We start from the raw sequence: 16341 nt of genomic DNA, 5'->3' as shown, positions 1-16341 counted from the left end.
ATAGGTTTACTGTAAGGTAACATAATACTATAGGTTTACTGTAAGGTAACATAATACTATAGGTCTGCTGTAAGGTATCATAATACTATAGGTCAGCTGTAAGGTAACATAATACTATAGGTCTACTGTAAGGTATCATAATACTATAGGTCTACTGTAAGGTAACATAATACTATAGGTCAGCTGTAAGGTAACATAATACTATAGGTCAGCTGTAAGGTAACATAATACTATAGGTCTACTGTAAGGTAACATAATACTATAGGTCAGCTGTAAGGTAACATAATACTATAGGTCTGCTGTAAGGTAACATAATACTATAGGTCTGCTGTAAGGTATCATAATACTATAGGTCTACTGTAAGGTATCATAATACAATAGGTCAGCTGTAAGGTATCATAATACTATAGGTCAGCTGTAAGGTAACATAATACTATAGGTCTGCTGTAAGGTAACATAATACCATAGGTCAGCTGTAAGGTAACATAATACTATAGGTCAGCTGTAAGGTATCATACATAATACTATAGGTCAGCTGTAAGGTAACATAATACTATAGGTCTACTGTAAGGTAACATAATACTATAGGTCTGCTGTAAGGTAACATAATACTATAGGTCTGCTGTAAGGTAACATAATACTATAGGTCAGCTGTAAGGTATCATAATACTATAGGTCTACTGTAAGGTAACATAATACTATAGGTTTACTGTAAGGTAACATAATACTATAGGTCTGCTGTAAGGTAACATAATACTATAGGTTTACTGTAAGGTATCATAATACTATAGGTCTGCTGTAAGGTAACATAATACTATAGGTCTGCTGTAAGGTAACATAATACTATAGGTCAGCTGTAAGGTATCATAATACTATAGGTCTACTGTAAGGTAACATAATACTATAGGTTTACTGTAAGGTAACATAATACTATAGGTCTGCTGTAAGGTAACATAATACTATAGGTTTACTGTAAGGTATCATAATACTATAGGTCTGCTGTAAGGTATCATAATACTATAGGTCTACTGTAAGGTAACATAATACTATAGGTTTACTGTAAGGTAACATAATACTATAGGTCTGCTGTAAGGTAACATAATACTATAGGTTTACTGTAAGGTATCATAATACTATAGGTCTGCTGTAAGGTATCATAATACAATAGGTCTACTGTAAGGTATCATAATACTATAGGTCTGCTGTAAGGTAACATAATACTATAGGTCTACTGTAAGGTATCATAATACAATAGGTCTACTGTAAGGTATCATAATACTATAGGTCTGCTGTAAGGTAACATAATACTATAGGTCTGCTGTAAGGTATCATAATACTATAGGTCTGCTGTAAGGTATCATAATACTATAGGTCTGCTGTAAGGTAACATAATACAATAGGTCAGCTGTAAGGTAACATAATACTATAGGTCTGCTGTAAGGTAACATAATACTATAGGTCTACTGTAAGGTATCATAATACTATAGGTCTACTGTAAGGTAACATAATACTATAGGTCAGCTGTAAGGTAACATAATACTATAGGTCTACTGTAAGGTAACATAATACTATAGGTCTGCTGTAAGGTAACATAATACTATAGGTCAGCTGTAAGGTATCATAATACTATAGGTCTGCTGTAAGGTAACATAATACTATAGGTCAGCTGTAAGGTATCATAATACTATAGGTCAGCTGTAAGGTAACAGAATACTATAGGTCAGCTGTAAGGTAACATAATACTATAGGTTTACTGTAAGGTAACATAATACTATAGGTTTACTGTAAGGTAACATAATACTATAGGTCTGCTGTAAGGTATCATAATACTATAGGTCAGCTGTAAGGTAACATAATACTATAGGTCTACTGTAAGGTATCATAATACTATAGGTCTGCTGTAAGGTAACATAATACTATAGGTCTACTGTAAGGTAACATAATACTATAGGTCTACTGTAAGGTAACATAATACTATAGGTATGCTGTAAGGTATCATAATACTATAGGTCTACTGTAAGGTAACATAATACTATAGGTCAGCTGTAAGGTAACATAATACTATAGGTCTACTGTAAGGTAACATAATACTATAGGTCAGCTGTAAGGTAACATAATACTATAGGTCTACTGTAAGTAACATAATACTATAGGTCTACTGTAAGGTAACATAATACTATAGGTCTGCTGTAAGGTAACATAATACTATAGGTCTACTGTAAGGTAACATAATACTATAGGTATGCTGTAAGGTATCATAATACTATAGGTATACTGTAAGGTAACATAATACTATAGGTCAGCTGTAAGGTAACATAATACTATAGGTCTACTGTAAGGTAACATAATACTATAGGTCAGCTGTAAGGTATCATAATACGATAGGTCTACTGTAAGGTAACATAATACTATAGGTCTACTGTAAGGTATCATAATACTATAGGTCTACTGTAAGTAACATAATACTATAGGTCTACTGTAAGGTAACATAATACTATAGGTCTGCTGTAAGGTAACATAATACTATAGGTCTACTGTAAGGTAACATAATACTATAGGTCTGCTGTAAGGTATCATAATACTATAGGTCTACTGTAAGGTATCATAATACTATAGGTCAGCTGTAAGGTAACATAATACTATAGGTCAGCTGTAAGGTAACATAATACTATAGGTCTGCTGTAAGGTAACATAATACTATAGGTCTACTGTAAGGTAACATAATACTATAGGTCTACTGTAAGGTAACATAATACTATAGGTCTACTGTAAGGTAACATAATACTATAGGTCTACTGTAAGGTAACATAATACTATAGGTCTACTGTAAGGTAACATAATACTATAGGTCAGCTGTAAGGTAACATAATACTATAGGTCTGCTGTAAGGTAACATAATACTATAGGTCTACTGTAAGGTATCATAATACTATAGGTCTACTGTAAGGTAACATAATACTATAGGTCTGCTGTAAGGTATCATAATACTATAGGTCTACTGTAAGGTATCATAATACAATAGGTCAGCTGTAAGGTATCATAATACTATAGGTCAGCTGTAAGGTAACATAATACTATAGGTCTGCTGTAAGGTAACATAATACTATAGGTCAGCTGTAAGGTAACATAATACTATAGGTCAGCTGTAAGGTATCATACATAATACTATAGGTCAGCTGTAAGGTAACATAATACTATAGGTCTACTGTAAGGTAACATAATACTATAGGTCTGCTGTAAGGTAACATAATACTATAGGTCAGCTGTAAGGTAACATAATACTATAGGTCTGCTGTAAGGTAACATAATACTATAGGTCTGCTGTAAGGTAACATAATACTATAGGTCTACTGTAAGGTAACATAATACTATAGGTCTACTGTAAGTAACATAATACTATAGGTCTACTGTAAGGTAACATAATACTATAGGTCAGCTGTAAGGTAACATAATACTATAGGTCAGCTGTAAGGTAACATAATACTATAGGTCTGCTGTAAGGTAACATAATACTATAGGTCAGCTGTAAGGTAACATAATACTATAGGTCTGCTGTAAGGTATCATAATACTATAGGTCTACTGTAAGGTAACATAATACTATAGGTCTGCTGTAAGGTATCATAATACTATAGGTCTACTGTAAGGTATCATAATACTATAGGTCTGCTGTAAGGTATCATAATACTATAGGTCAGCTGTAAGGTAACATAATACTATAGGTCAGCTGTAAGGTAACATAATACTATAGGTCTGCTGTAAGGTATCATAATACTATAGGTCAGCTGTAAGGTAACATAATACTATAGGTCTACTGTAAGGTAACATAATACTATAGGTCTGCTGTAAGGTAACATAATACTATAGGTCTACTGTAAGGTAACATAATACTATAGGTCTACTGTAAGGTAACATAATACTATAGGTCTGCTGTAAGGTATCATAATACTATAGGTCTACTGTAAGGTATCATAATACTATAGGTCTACTGTAAGGTAACATAATACTATAGGTCTGCTGTAAGGTAACATAATACTATAGGTCTACTGTAAGGTAACATAATACTATAGGTATGCTGTAAGGTATCATAATACTATAGGTCTACTGTAAGGTAACATAATACTATAGGTCAGCTGTAAGGTAACATAATACTATAGGTCTACTGTAAGGTAACATAATACTATAGGTCAGCTGTAAGGTATCATAATACTATAGGTCAGCTGTAAGGTATCATAATACTATAGGTCTACTGTAAGGTATCATAATACTATAGGTCTACTGTAAGTAACATAATACTATAGGTCTACTGTAAGGTAACATAATACTATAGGTCTACTGTAAGGTATCATAATACTATAGGTCTACTGTAAGTAACATAATACTATAGGTCTACTGTAAGGTAACATAATACTATAGGTCTACTGTAAGGTATCATAATACTATAGGTCAGCTGTAAGGTAACATAATACTATAGGTCAGCTGTAAGGTAACATAATACTATAGGTCTGCTGTAAGGTAACATAATACTATAGGTCTACTGTAAGGTAACATAATACTATAGGTCTACTGTAAGGTAACATAATACTATAGGTCTACTGTAAGGTAACATAATACTATAGGTCTACTGTAAGGTAACATAATACTATAGGTCAGCTGTAAGGTAACATAATACTATAGGTCTGCTGTAAGGTAACATAATACTATAGGTCTACTGTAAGGTAACATAATACTATAGGTCTGCTGTAAGGCAACATAATACTATAGGTCTACTGTAAGGTAACATAATACTATAGGTCTGCTGTAAGGTATCATAATACTATAGGTCTACTGTAAGGTATCATAATACTATAGGTCAGCTGTAAGGTAACATAATACTATAGGTCAGCTGTAAGGTAACATAATACTATAGGTCTGCTGTAAGGTAACATAATACTATAGGTCTACTGTAAGGTAACATAATACTATAGGTCTACTGTAAGGTAACATAATACTATAGGTCTACTGTAAGGTAACATAATACTATAGGTCTACTGTAAGGTAACATAATACTATAGGTCTACTGTAAGGTAACATAATACTATAGGTCTACTGTAAGGTAACATAATACTATAGGTCAGCTGTAAGGTAACATAATACTATAGGTCTGCTGTAAGGTAACATAATACTATAGGTCTACTGTAAGGTATCATAATACTATAGGTCTACTGTAAGGTAACATAATACTATAGGTCTGCTGTAAGGTATCATAATACTATAGGTCTACTGTAAGGTATCATAATACAATAGGTCAGCTGTAAGGTATCATAATACTATAGGTCAGCTGTAAGGTAACATAATACTATAGGTCTGCTGTAAGGTAACATAATACTATAGGTCAGCTGTAAGGTAACATAATACTATAGGTCAGCTGTAAGGTATCATACATAATACTATAGGTCAGCTGTAAGGTAACAATACTATAGGTCTGCTGTAAGGTAACATAATACTATAGGTCAGCTGTAAGGTAACATAATACTATAGGTCTGCTGTAAGGTAACATAATACTATAGGTCTGCTGTAAGGTAACATAATACTATAGGTCAGCTGTAAGGTAACATAATACTATAGGTCTACTGTAAGGTAACATAATACTATAGGTCTACTGTAAGTAACATAATACTATAGGTCTACTGTAAGGTAACATAATACTATAGGTCAGCTGTAAGGTAACATAATACTATAGGTCAGCTGTAAGGTAACATAATACTATAGGTCAGCTGTAAGGTAACATAATTCTATAGGTCTGCTGTAAGGTAACATAATACTATAGGTCAGCTGTAAGGTAACATAATACTATAGGTCTGCTGTAAGGTATCATAATACTATAGGTCTACTGTAAGGTAACATAATACTATAGGTCTGCTGTAAGGTATCATAATACTATAGGTCTACTGTAAGGTATCATAATACTATAGGTCTGCTGTAAGGTATCATAATACTATAGGTCAGCTGTAAGGTAACATAATACTATAGGTCAGCTGTAAGGTAACATAATACTATAGGTCTGCTGTAAGGTATCATAATACTATAGGTCAGCTGTAAGGTAACATAATACTATAGGTCTACTGTAAGGTAACATAATACTATAGGTCTGCTGTAAGGTAACATAATACTATAGGTCTACTGTAAGGTAACATAATACTATAGGTCTACTGTAAGGTAACATAATACTATAGGTCTGCTGTAAGGTATCATAATACTATAGGTCTACTGTAAGGTATCATAATACTATAGGTCTACTGTAAGGTAACATAATACTATAGGTCAGCTGTAAGGTAACATAATACTATAGGTCTACTGTAAGGTAACATAATACTATAGGTCAGCTGTAAGGTATCATAATACGATAGGTCTACTGTAAGGTAACATAATACTATAGGTCTACTGTAAGGTATCATAATACTATAGGTCTACTGTAAGGTATCATAATACTATAGGTCAGCTGTAAGGTATCATAATACTATAGGTCTACTGTAAGGTATCATAATACTATAGGTCTACTGTAAGTAACATAATACTATAGGTCTACTGTAAGGTAACATAATACTATAGGTCTGCTGTAAGGTAACATAATACTATAGGTCTACTGTAAGGTAACATAATACTATAGGTCTGCTGTAAGGTATCATAATACTATAGGTCTACTGTAAGGTATCATAATACTATAGGTCAGCTGTAAGGTAACATAATACTATAGGTCAGCTGTAAGGTAACATAATACTATAGGTCTACTGTAAGGTAACATAATACTATAGGTCTACTGTAAGGTAACATAATACTATAGGTCTACTGTAAGGTAACATAATACTATAGGTCTACTGTAAGGTAACATAATACTATAGGTCAGCTGTAAGGTAACATAATACTATAGGTCTGCTGTAAGGTAACATAATACTATAGGTCTACTGTAAGGTATCATAATACTATAGGTTTACTGTAAGGTAACATAATACTATAGGTCTACTGTAAGTAACATAATACTATAGGTCTACTGTAAGTAACATAATACTATAGGTCTACTGTAAGTAACATAATACTATAGGTCAGCTGTAAGGTAACATAATACTATAGGTCTGCTGTAAGGTATCATAATACTATAGGTCTACTGTAAGGTAACATAATACTATAGGTCTACTGTAAGGTAACATAATACTATAGGTCTACTGTAAGGTAACATAATACTATAGGTCTGCTGTAAGGTAACATAATACTATAGGTCTGCTGTAAGGTAACATAATACTATAGGTCTACTGTAAGGTATCATAATACTATAGGTCTACTGTAAGTAACATAATACTATAGGTCTACTGTAAGTAACATAATACTATAGGTCTACTGTAAGTAACATAATACTATAGGTCAGCTGTAAGGTAACATAATACTATAGGTCAGCTGTAAGGTAACATAATACTATAGGTCTGCTGTAAGGTATCATAATACTATAGGTCTACTGTAAGGTAACATAATACTATAGGTCTACTGTAAGGTAACATAATACTATAGGTCTACTGTAAGGTAACATAATACTATAGGTCTACTGTAAGGTATCATAATACTATAGGTCTACTGTAAGGTATCATAATACTATAGGTCTGCTGTAAGGTAACATAATACTATAGGTCTACTGTAAGGTAACATAATACTATAGGTCTACTGTAAGGTAACATAATACTATAGGTCAGCTGTAAGGTAACATAATACTATAGGTCTACTGTAAGGTAACATAATACTATAGGTCTGCTGTAAGGTAACATAATACTATAGGTCTGCTGTAAGGTAACATAATACTATAGGTCTACTGTAAGGTAACATAATACTATAGGTCTGCTGTAAGGTAACATAATACTATAGGTCTGCTGTAAGGTATCATAATACTATAGGTCTACTGTAAGGTAACATAATACTATAGGTCTGCTGTAAGGTATCATAATACTATAGGTCTACTGTAAGGTAACATAATACTATAGGTCTACTGTAAGGTAACATAATACTATAGGTCTACTGTAAGGTAACATAATACTATAGGTCAGCTGTAAGGTAACATAATACTATAGGTCTGCTGTAAGGTAACATAATACTATAGGTCTACTGTAAGGTAACATAATACTATAGGTCTGCTGTAAGGTAACATAATACTATAGGTCAGCTGTAAGGTAACATAATACTATAGGTCTGCTGTAAGGTATCATAATACTATAGGTCAGCTGTAAGGTAACATAATACTATAGGTCTGCTGTAAGGTAACATAATACTATAGGTCAGCTGTAAGGTAACATAATACTATAGGTCTACTGTAAGGTAACATAATACTATAGGTCTGCTGTAAGGTATCATAATACTATAGGTCTACTGTAAGGTAACATAATACTATAGGTCTACTGTAAGGTAACATAATACTATAGGTCTGCTGTAAGGTAACATAATACTATAGGTCTGCTGTAAGGTAACATAATACTATAGGTCTGCTGTAAGGTAACATAATACTATAGGTCTACTGTAAGGTAACATAATACTATAGGTCTGCTGTAAGGTAACATAATACTATAGGTCTACTGTAAGGTAACATAATACTATAGGTCTACTGTAAGGTAACATAATACTATAGGTCTACTGTAAGGTAACATAATACTATAGGTCTGCTGTAAGGTAACATAATACTATAGGTCTGCTGTAAGGTAACATAATACTATAGGTCTACTGTAAGGTAACATAATACTATAGGTCTGCTGTAAGGTAACATAATACTATAGGTCTACTGTAAGGTAACATAATACTATAGGTCTACTGTAAGGTAACATAATACTATAGGTCTACTGTAAGGTATCATACATAATACTATAGGTCTGCTGTAAGGTAACATAATACTATAGGTCAGCTGTAAGGTATCATAATACTATAGGTCAGCTGTAAGGTAACATAATACTATAGGTCTACTGTAAGGTATCATAATACTATAGGTCTACTGTAAGGTAACATAATACTATAGGTCTACTGTAAGGTAACATAATACTATAGGTCTACTGTAAGGTATCATAATACTATAGGTCTACTGTAAGGTATCATAATACTATAGGTCTGCTGTAAGGTAACATAATACTATAGGTCTACTGTAAGGTAACATAATACTATAGGTCTACTGTAAGGTAACATAATACTATAGGTCAGCTGCAAGGTAACATAATACTATAGGTCTACTGTAAGGTAACATAATACTATAGGTCTGCTGTAAGGTAACATAATACTATAGGTCTGCTGTAAGGTAACATAATACTATAGGTCTGCTGTAAGGTAACATAATACTATAGGTCTGCTGTAAGGTATCATAATACTATAGGTCTACTGTAAGGTATCATAATACTATAGGTCTGCTGTAAGGTAACATAATACTATAGGTCTACTGTAAGGTAACATAATACTATAGGTTTACTGTAAGGTAACACTGCACCATCATCTAACACCTGTGGTGCTAGCCAGGGAGGTAACCGTGTGTTGTGGTCGACCCCACCGTGTGGTTGTGTTGCTTTCCGTTTGAGCCAGTCTGACCTGAAGATGCATGTGTGCAGTCTGTTGGCGATGGGTTGTGGGTAGATTACCCTCCTGTAGCAACACGGTGCAGTCTATCATCAAGTAACTAATGCATGGATTTTTAAGATATAAAAAATGTCGAAGTTATTGGCAAGTCATTGATCTTTGGAGAGTTGAGCATACAAGTGGATGTTGAAGCCAACATGGCCATTTCGTTTAAGAATGGTGTTTCTATCATGTTAAGTGGATATGCAAACCGTAAATCTGTACTAAAGACTACTTTACATAGTGAGTGAGGGAGAAACGTCACCTTGCAGATCTTTCTGTTTTGGTTACATTTCGCCCCACTGAAGCTGTTGGTGAAACTGAAAGCCTCATAGAAGTCAGCTTGGGTTGACTGGCTGGTTATTCTCCTCTTCACGAAAGTAGATGTTAATATTTGGTTCAAATGGCATTTTCTAAATGTCTATCTTTTTGAGTTGACTGTTTCCACCGCCAGAGATGTGCATGGTTTGATTTCTATGATGATTTCACTTTGATTGGTTGTGGAGTGATTCTCACTTCTTAAGTTTACACCCACAAGATACAGTTAGTCTATATACGGTCCTATGTTAGGCCCTAAATTCATTCTCAAACGTGGCACATACTGCAGCCCTAGTGTTATCACAACCTAATTCATCTACACAGTTTATAAGACTATCTTCTTTACAATCCTGCTTCTCTTGTGGTTGAAACTTTATTTTTTTACTAACAAAAACATTTTAATTTGTATGACAACAAATGTTTTTCTTCCACAAAGTGATTTTACACTGTATGGATCACATGTAATTTCATTGTGTTTCCGTTGTCTTGTTTTCATCCTATAGGTGTTCATACACACGTTTTTGGCTGCCCCTCTTTCTGTTACTGTTGCATGTGTTTACTTCTTGTTAGTTGCATGCACCTGTCTGTCTGGTCTGGTCTGTCTGTCTGTCTGTCTGTCTGTCTCGACGCTGTCTGTCTGTCTGCCTGTCTGTCTCGACGCTGTCTGTCTGTCTGCCTGTCTGTCTCGACGCTGTCTGTCTGTCTGTCTCGACGCTGTCTGTCTGTCTGTCTCGACGCTGTCTGTCTGTCTGTCTCGACGCTGTCTGTCTGTCTGTCTCGACGCTGTCTGTCTGTCTGTTTCGACGCTGTATGTCTGTCTGTCTCGACGCTGTATGTCTGTCTCGGCAATTCCAGTACTCGGGGGCCTGACTGGTGTCACACTTTTCCCCATCCCTAGCAAACACAGCTGATTGAAACTAATTGCATTCTAAACTGAAGATCATGATTATGTGATTATTGGAGTCGGGTGTGTTAGCTGGGACTGGGGAAAAAGTGTCCCACCAATCAGACCCCGGGGACTGGAGTTGGCCTGGTCTAGACGCTGTCTGTCTCATCTTCCAATAGGCTTGCCTTGGTCTTCAGCTCACCACTGCCCCCCTATGGACGGCTATGCATAAGCTCCACTCAAATCAGCAGTCTGTTTTGAGCATTGGGAAGTATGGGAACTAGCCTAGTGCTTGGGGTTTGAGTGCGTGTGGTTTATGATGTGCAGGGTTTGGATGGCTTGTGGTGGCTCACCATTGAAGGGTTGACATTTCATTGTGCTTGTATATGCTTGTACAATAGAGTGTGTGTTGTGTGAGAGTGTAGATTACTGTATGTATTGCTATGGTTTGGGAGGGTTACAATGGTTCCTAGTAAGTTTACAATGGCTTCTGGGGACCCAGGCATGCCTGTTATAACACTATTGTGTTACATGCTAACTCCTTTGTCAATGCCTGTTTAACCTTGGGAGAAGAGAATTAACGCACCAGAAATGGCATGCCACTAATACAGAAGTTATTGAAGGCGGTCACACCACATTGACTAGCTGAGATACTATAGTATTTAACACCTAATTGGTGTGAATCTTCGCTGTTTTTGGTTTACCTCAGATATATATATATATATATATATCTCATGTAATGACTCAAAGTAGCTTATTTCAACAAATTCGGAGAACAAACTGAATGTAAAGTATTTTCTAACCCTGTATCTTCATCAATCTTATGATTTTATTTGGCTGGCATTTTGCCAACTCAGCCACCGCATTGGACAAGATTTTTTAGCTGCAAGGTGTGGTGTGTGACCAGGTGTGGTGTGTGACCAGGTGTGGTGTGCTGTGGGGTGAGTTCTGCGGTGTTGTCATGTCCCGTTGTGTGTGGGGTTGGCGTTGAACTGCCCTACTGTGTGCACGTGTGTGTGTGTGTGTGTGTGTGTACACAAGGTTACATGATGTTGGAGCCTATCTGTTGGCTGACGAGGAGTGCAGTCTGATCCAGCAGGTTCACGCCATCAGTAATGTAGAGGAGTCTATCTACATGGAGTCTTCTGTCCAGCCCTATGGGCCCCAGGCCAGGTAAAACACAGCATGGAGTCTTCTGTCCAGCTCTATGGGCCCCAGGCCAGGTAAAACACAGCATGGAGTCTTCTGTCCAGCCCTATGGGCCCCAGGCCAGGTAAAACACAGCATGGAGTCTTCTGTCCAGCTCTATGGGCCCCAGGCCAGGTAAAACACAGCATGGAGTCTTCTGTCCAGCCCTATGGGCCCCAGGCCAGGTAAAACACAGCATGGAGTCTTCTGTCTAGTCCTATGGGCCCCAGGCCAGGTAAAACACAGCATGGAGTCTTCTGTCTAGTCCTATGGGCCCCAGGCCAGGTAAAACACAGCATGGAGTCTTCTGTCTAGTCCTATGGGCCCCAGGCCAGGTAAAACACAGCATGGAGTCTTCTGTCTAGTCCTATGGGCCCCAGGCCAGGTAAAACACAGCATGGAGGCTTCTGTCTAGTCCTATGGGCCCCAGGCCAGGTAAAACACAGCATGGAGTCAGTCTTCTGTCCAGCCCTATGGGCCCCAGGCCAGGTAAAACACAGCATGGAGTCTTCTGTCTAGTCCTATGGGCCCCAGGCCAGGTAAAACACAGCATGGAGTCTTCTGTCCAGCCCTATGGGCCCCAGGCCAGGTAAAACACAGCATGGAGTCTTCTGTCTAGTCCTATGGGCCCCAGGCCAGGTAAAACACAGCATGGAGTCTTCTGTCTAGTCCTATGGGCCCCAGGCCAGGTAAAACACAGCATGGAGTCTTCTGTCTAGTCCTATGGGCCCCAGGCCTGGTAAAACACAGCATGGAGTCTTCTGTCTAGTCTTATGGGCCCCAGGCCTGGTAAAACACAGCATGGAGTCTTCTGTCTAGTCCTATGGGCCCCAGGCCAGGTACAACACAGCATGGAGTCTTCTGTCTAGTCCTATGGGCCCCAGGCCTGGTAAAACACAGCATGGAGTCTTCTGTCTAGTCTTATGGGCCACAGGCCAGGTAAAACACAGCATCTGACAAACTGGGGGCTAAGGGACAGCTGTTTGTCACTGGCTGGGTAGATGCAGGTATGGTGGACGTTGATGTGGCAACGGCAAGCCCTGTTAGGGGAGGAGATTGCTTTAGCCTCCGTTATTATATGAAGAGGAGATTATAATGAAGGCTACAGACATAACGAGCTACATCTAAGTACTTTGGCCTCAACCTTTAATAAACAACAGCCTTTGATCTGTTTTCACCCAGTGTACCTGATGGAACTCACTGACTACCTTTTAAATGGGCATCTATCATTACTTTTGAAGGTACCGGTCAATGTCTTAGTCCTACAAATAGCTGGTTGGTCTGGTTTGTGTGTGGCTGCTTGCTGAATAAGCTTTGTTGTGCAGTATGCTGGTGGGAGGAAGGTATTTCTCTTCCTCTGAGGTACAGGTCATAGTTAAGCAGGATGGCAGTTGTCTATCTAATGGACTCTTCCTGCTAAACCTGATTGAATGGGTTAGGGTTTCTGCTGCTGTGTCAGATATCACTGTGAAGATTAATGGGTTGTTGAGCTGTGTGTGTGTGTGTGTGAGAGAGATAAATAATTTGTGTGTGTGTGAGAGAGAGAGTGTGTGAGTGTGAACACGAGATTGTGTGTTTGGCAATTTATAAGTTAGAGCTTTCTGCTAACCTCTGCACTTCAGAAATTCCTCTCGCTTCTAGAGCCTCTCCCCCTCCCCTCTCCTTCTCCCCCTCCCCTTATCCTTCTCCCTCTCCTTCAGAAATCTCCCCTAGAGCCTCTCCCCCTCCCCTTCCTTCTCCCCCTCCCCTATCCTTCTCCCCCTCCCCTCTCCTTCTCCCCCTCCCCTCTCCTTCTCCCCCTCCCCTCTCCTTCTCCCCCTCCCCTCTCTTTCTCCCCTCTCCTTTCCCTCCCCTCTCAGCCTCCTGTCTTCCCTCCATGTTGTTGTCTCATACTGTTAGTACTGTATGTTATAGCCAGGGTTGTGTTCAGTGGACCTAGAAACTGAGGCACTATGTTCAATCAGTACAGTCAAAATGCTTGCATTTCCACCTCGTGTACCTATTGAATGTGACCCGGACTTAGAGCTTTTGTCTTGTTTCTGTTTCCCAAGCAGAACCTCCTCCGCATCCCTCACTCTTTCTGTCCATAGCCAATACTTTCCTCGCCTTTGAGGTTTCACCCAATAAATAGGAGTTATTGTCAGATTGACCAAACAAATCTAATGTTCCAGTAACAGCCACTCACATGTTAGTGTATGCGGTACTGCTCGCATCACAGACTTAGCCTGGTTAAACTAGCCTGAACGCTGAACTCCCCATTCTAGGGAAGTGAAACAATGGTGAGCGAGCGTTCAGTCTGGTTTAACCAGGCTATCACAGACTAGCTCATTTTCAGAAGACAGTTTAACTAGGCTGTCTTCTGAAAATGAGCTAGTCTGTGATAGCCTGGTTAAACATGATATACTAACTAATTTTCAGAAGACAGTATATCATGTAAAGAGGTTGTATTGGTACTACAACATTGGTACTATCGAACAGTTGGACTGTACCTCTGTTTTTGTAGAGATTTGTTTAGGAAGCTCAGAGAACATGACTTTAGTTTGTAATTTGTCAACATGTCCTCATGTGATTTGGAAACGAGGCTGTATTGTTGTATTCATTTCTTTATCCCCCCACTCCCTCTCTTTCTCCCCCCTCTTCTCAGGCACATGGCTCAGGCAGACCTGAAGAGCTCTACGTTTTGGCTAAGGGCAAGCGTGGGGGCAACTGTGTTTGCAGTCCTGGGCTTCGCTATGTACAGAGCTATCCTCAAACAACGATGATCAAGACAGACACAGGATGCATGAGATGACCCGCCCCCCACCGCCTAGTCTCTGCCCTTTGACCCCTCACCCCCTCCCTCCAACATCCCACAGTCCTCTGCTCCCCTTCCCCCAAAAAGAGACAACTACTGAATGAAACGGAACTTCCAGCCCCTCTGAACCAGCCCTGATCCCACATCCACCCTACCGGAGAAGGAACAAACCGGAGAAACCATAGATTGATTTTATATATTTGAAACAGAGAAAAAAACTTGTCATCAACTGTTTTTTGTTTTTCTTTGGGGGAAAAAAAATGTCACCACAAACTCACATTGTTTTTTGAACACCATCTAATCAATCTACTGCAGGCATTCTGGTATTGTGTGATCTGGTCTAGTCTTGGGGTATTTTCTTCTCCAGGTCAGACAGTAGTAGTTGCTGGTTGTTTTTAAATCTGTGTAGAACCCGGCCTTTTTTCTCAGGTCAGTATTATAGCTAGCTGGTTTGACCCCCAGAGCCCAGGAGAAAGCAAAGAAGGCAGCCGCATACAACTCACTACAAAAGGGACTGAAAATATTTGTTTATAGGTGTGTGTGTGTATATATAAATATATATATTTGCTCGGGTACTTAGAGAAATACCCAACTAGATTACGGCGTGAACAAAGCTTGCCAGGATCAAAGCATTCAGTTCTGTAACACCTCAACAGTGAGCCTACAGGAAGAGCTGCAAAGTCAAAGCCATTTTTAACGTTGAAAAGGTCATGGGTTTCGTGCACGCGTTTCAATTGCTATTAATTTATGAACCTGTTTTCTTTGGTTTATCAGTTTGGAATGGTTTGTTCAGCATTGCATGAAACAGACGCACTTCAAGAGGATAATGCGTTCATTTACCATGTGTTTTTGTGTATCTAGTATTATCAAAGCCGTTATTAATAATGACATCCATCATTCACTTACTCTGAAAGACAAAAGACTACAACATTATCATGACTGCTTCTTCCGCGACTTGTTTTATTTGTATTTGTTCCTTTCATATTATGATTCTATTGGTCTGTTCCACTGTTATGCCTCCAGATTACACTATGTTATTAACAGCCATGCAGTGCACCTCTGACTCCCTCCTTGGACCATGGACGGAACTGTTTATTCTCATTGACTTTTCCAACATTTACAATAAAGAACTGTGTGATCTGATACAAGTGTCTGCAATATGATTTGATACATTCATATAACATACACATTATCCCCCCTCAAACTATTCCCTATCTTTTAGCAGTGTCAGAACAGTGTGTAAATGTTGGAGTCATCTGATTTCTTCAAATCCACCATACTTACATGTTCATTGTACAACATGTCACGAAGTGTAGCCTGCTTTTACTAACATTGAATCCTTTGAAGAATAATGTTCTCTTCATTGAGCTCAAAATTCTCAGTGGACAAACACCTGAAATGTGGGTACGTATAATGGCTAGGCAGGCGCGTATAGTTCACCACACACAGTCAACGTCAACTTGACCTTAATATCCCATACGTTTCTATACCGAGTGACTGAAGACAAACATGGGGACAAACAAGCATTTTGTGGGTCAGAATGGAGA

General features: G+C 38.0%; 1 protein-coding gene across 4 annotated transcripts in view; it reads left to right on the top strand.

The window, feature by feature from the left end:
• Window positions 1–15937, top strand: part of LOC139396241 (mitochondrial Rho GTPase 1-A) — a 52074-nt gene extending 36137 nt beyond the window's left edge. Inside the window, exons 19-20 of one of the 4 annotated variants that reach the window (XR_011630746.1) lie at window positions 10430–11985; window positions 14645–15937. Coding sequence is in view for 3 of the 4 variants with exons in the window: in XM_071143384.1 (XP_070999485.1) it covers window positions 11854–11985; window positions 14645–14762 (250 nt within the window). In the remaining variant the exon portion in view is untranslated. The remainder of the gene's footprint in view (window positions 1–10429; window positions 11986–14644) is intronic. The other 3 variants (XM_071143384.1, XM_071143386.1, XM_071143385.1) reach the window with 3 other exon arrangements.
• Window positions 15938–16341: the final 404 nt, after the last annotated feature.

This window comes from Oncorhynchus clarkii, unplaced genomic scaffold (genome assembly GCF_045791955.1).
Source record: "Oncorhynchus clarkii lewisi isolate Uvic-CL-2024 unplaced genomic scaffold, UVic_Ocla_1.0 unplaced_contig_616_pilon_pilon, whole genome shotgun sequence".
In the NCBI taxonomy this organism is placed as follows: Eukaryota; Metazoa; Chordata; class Actinopteri; order Salmoniformes; family Salmonidae; genus Oncorhynchus; species Oncorhynchus clarkii.
The sequence above is the reverse complement of the archived record's forward strand: the minus strand, read 5'-3'. Positions and strand labels throughout refer to the sequence as shown.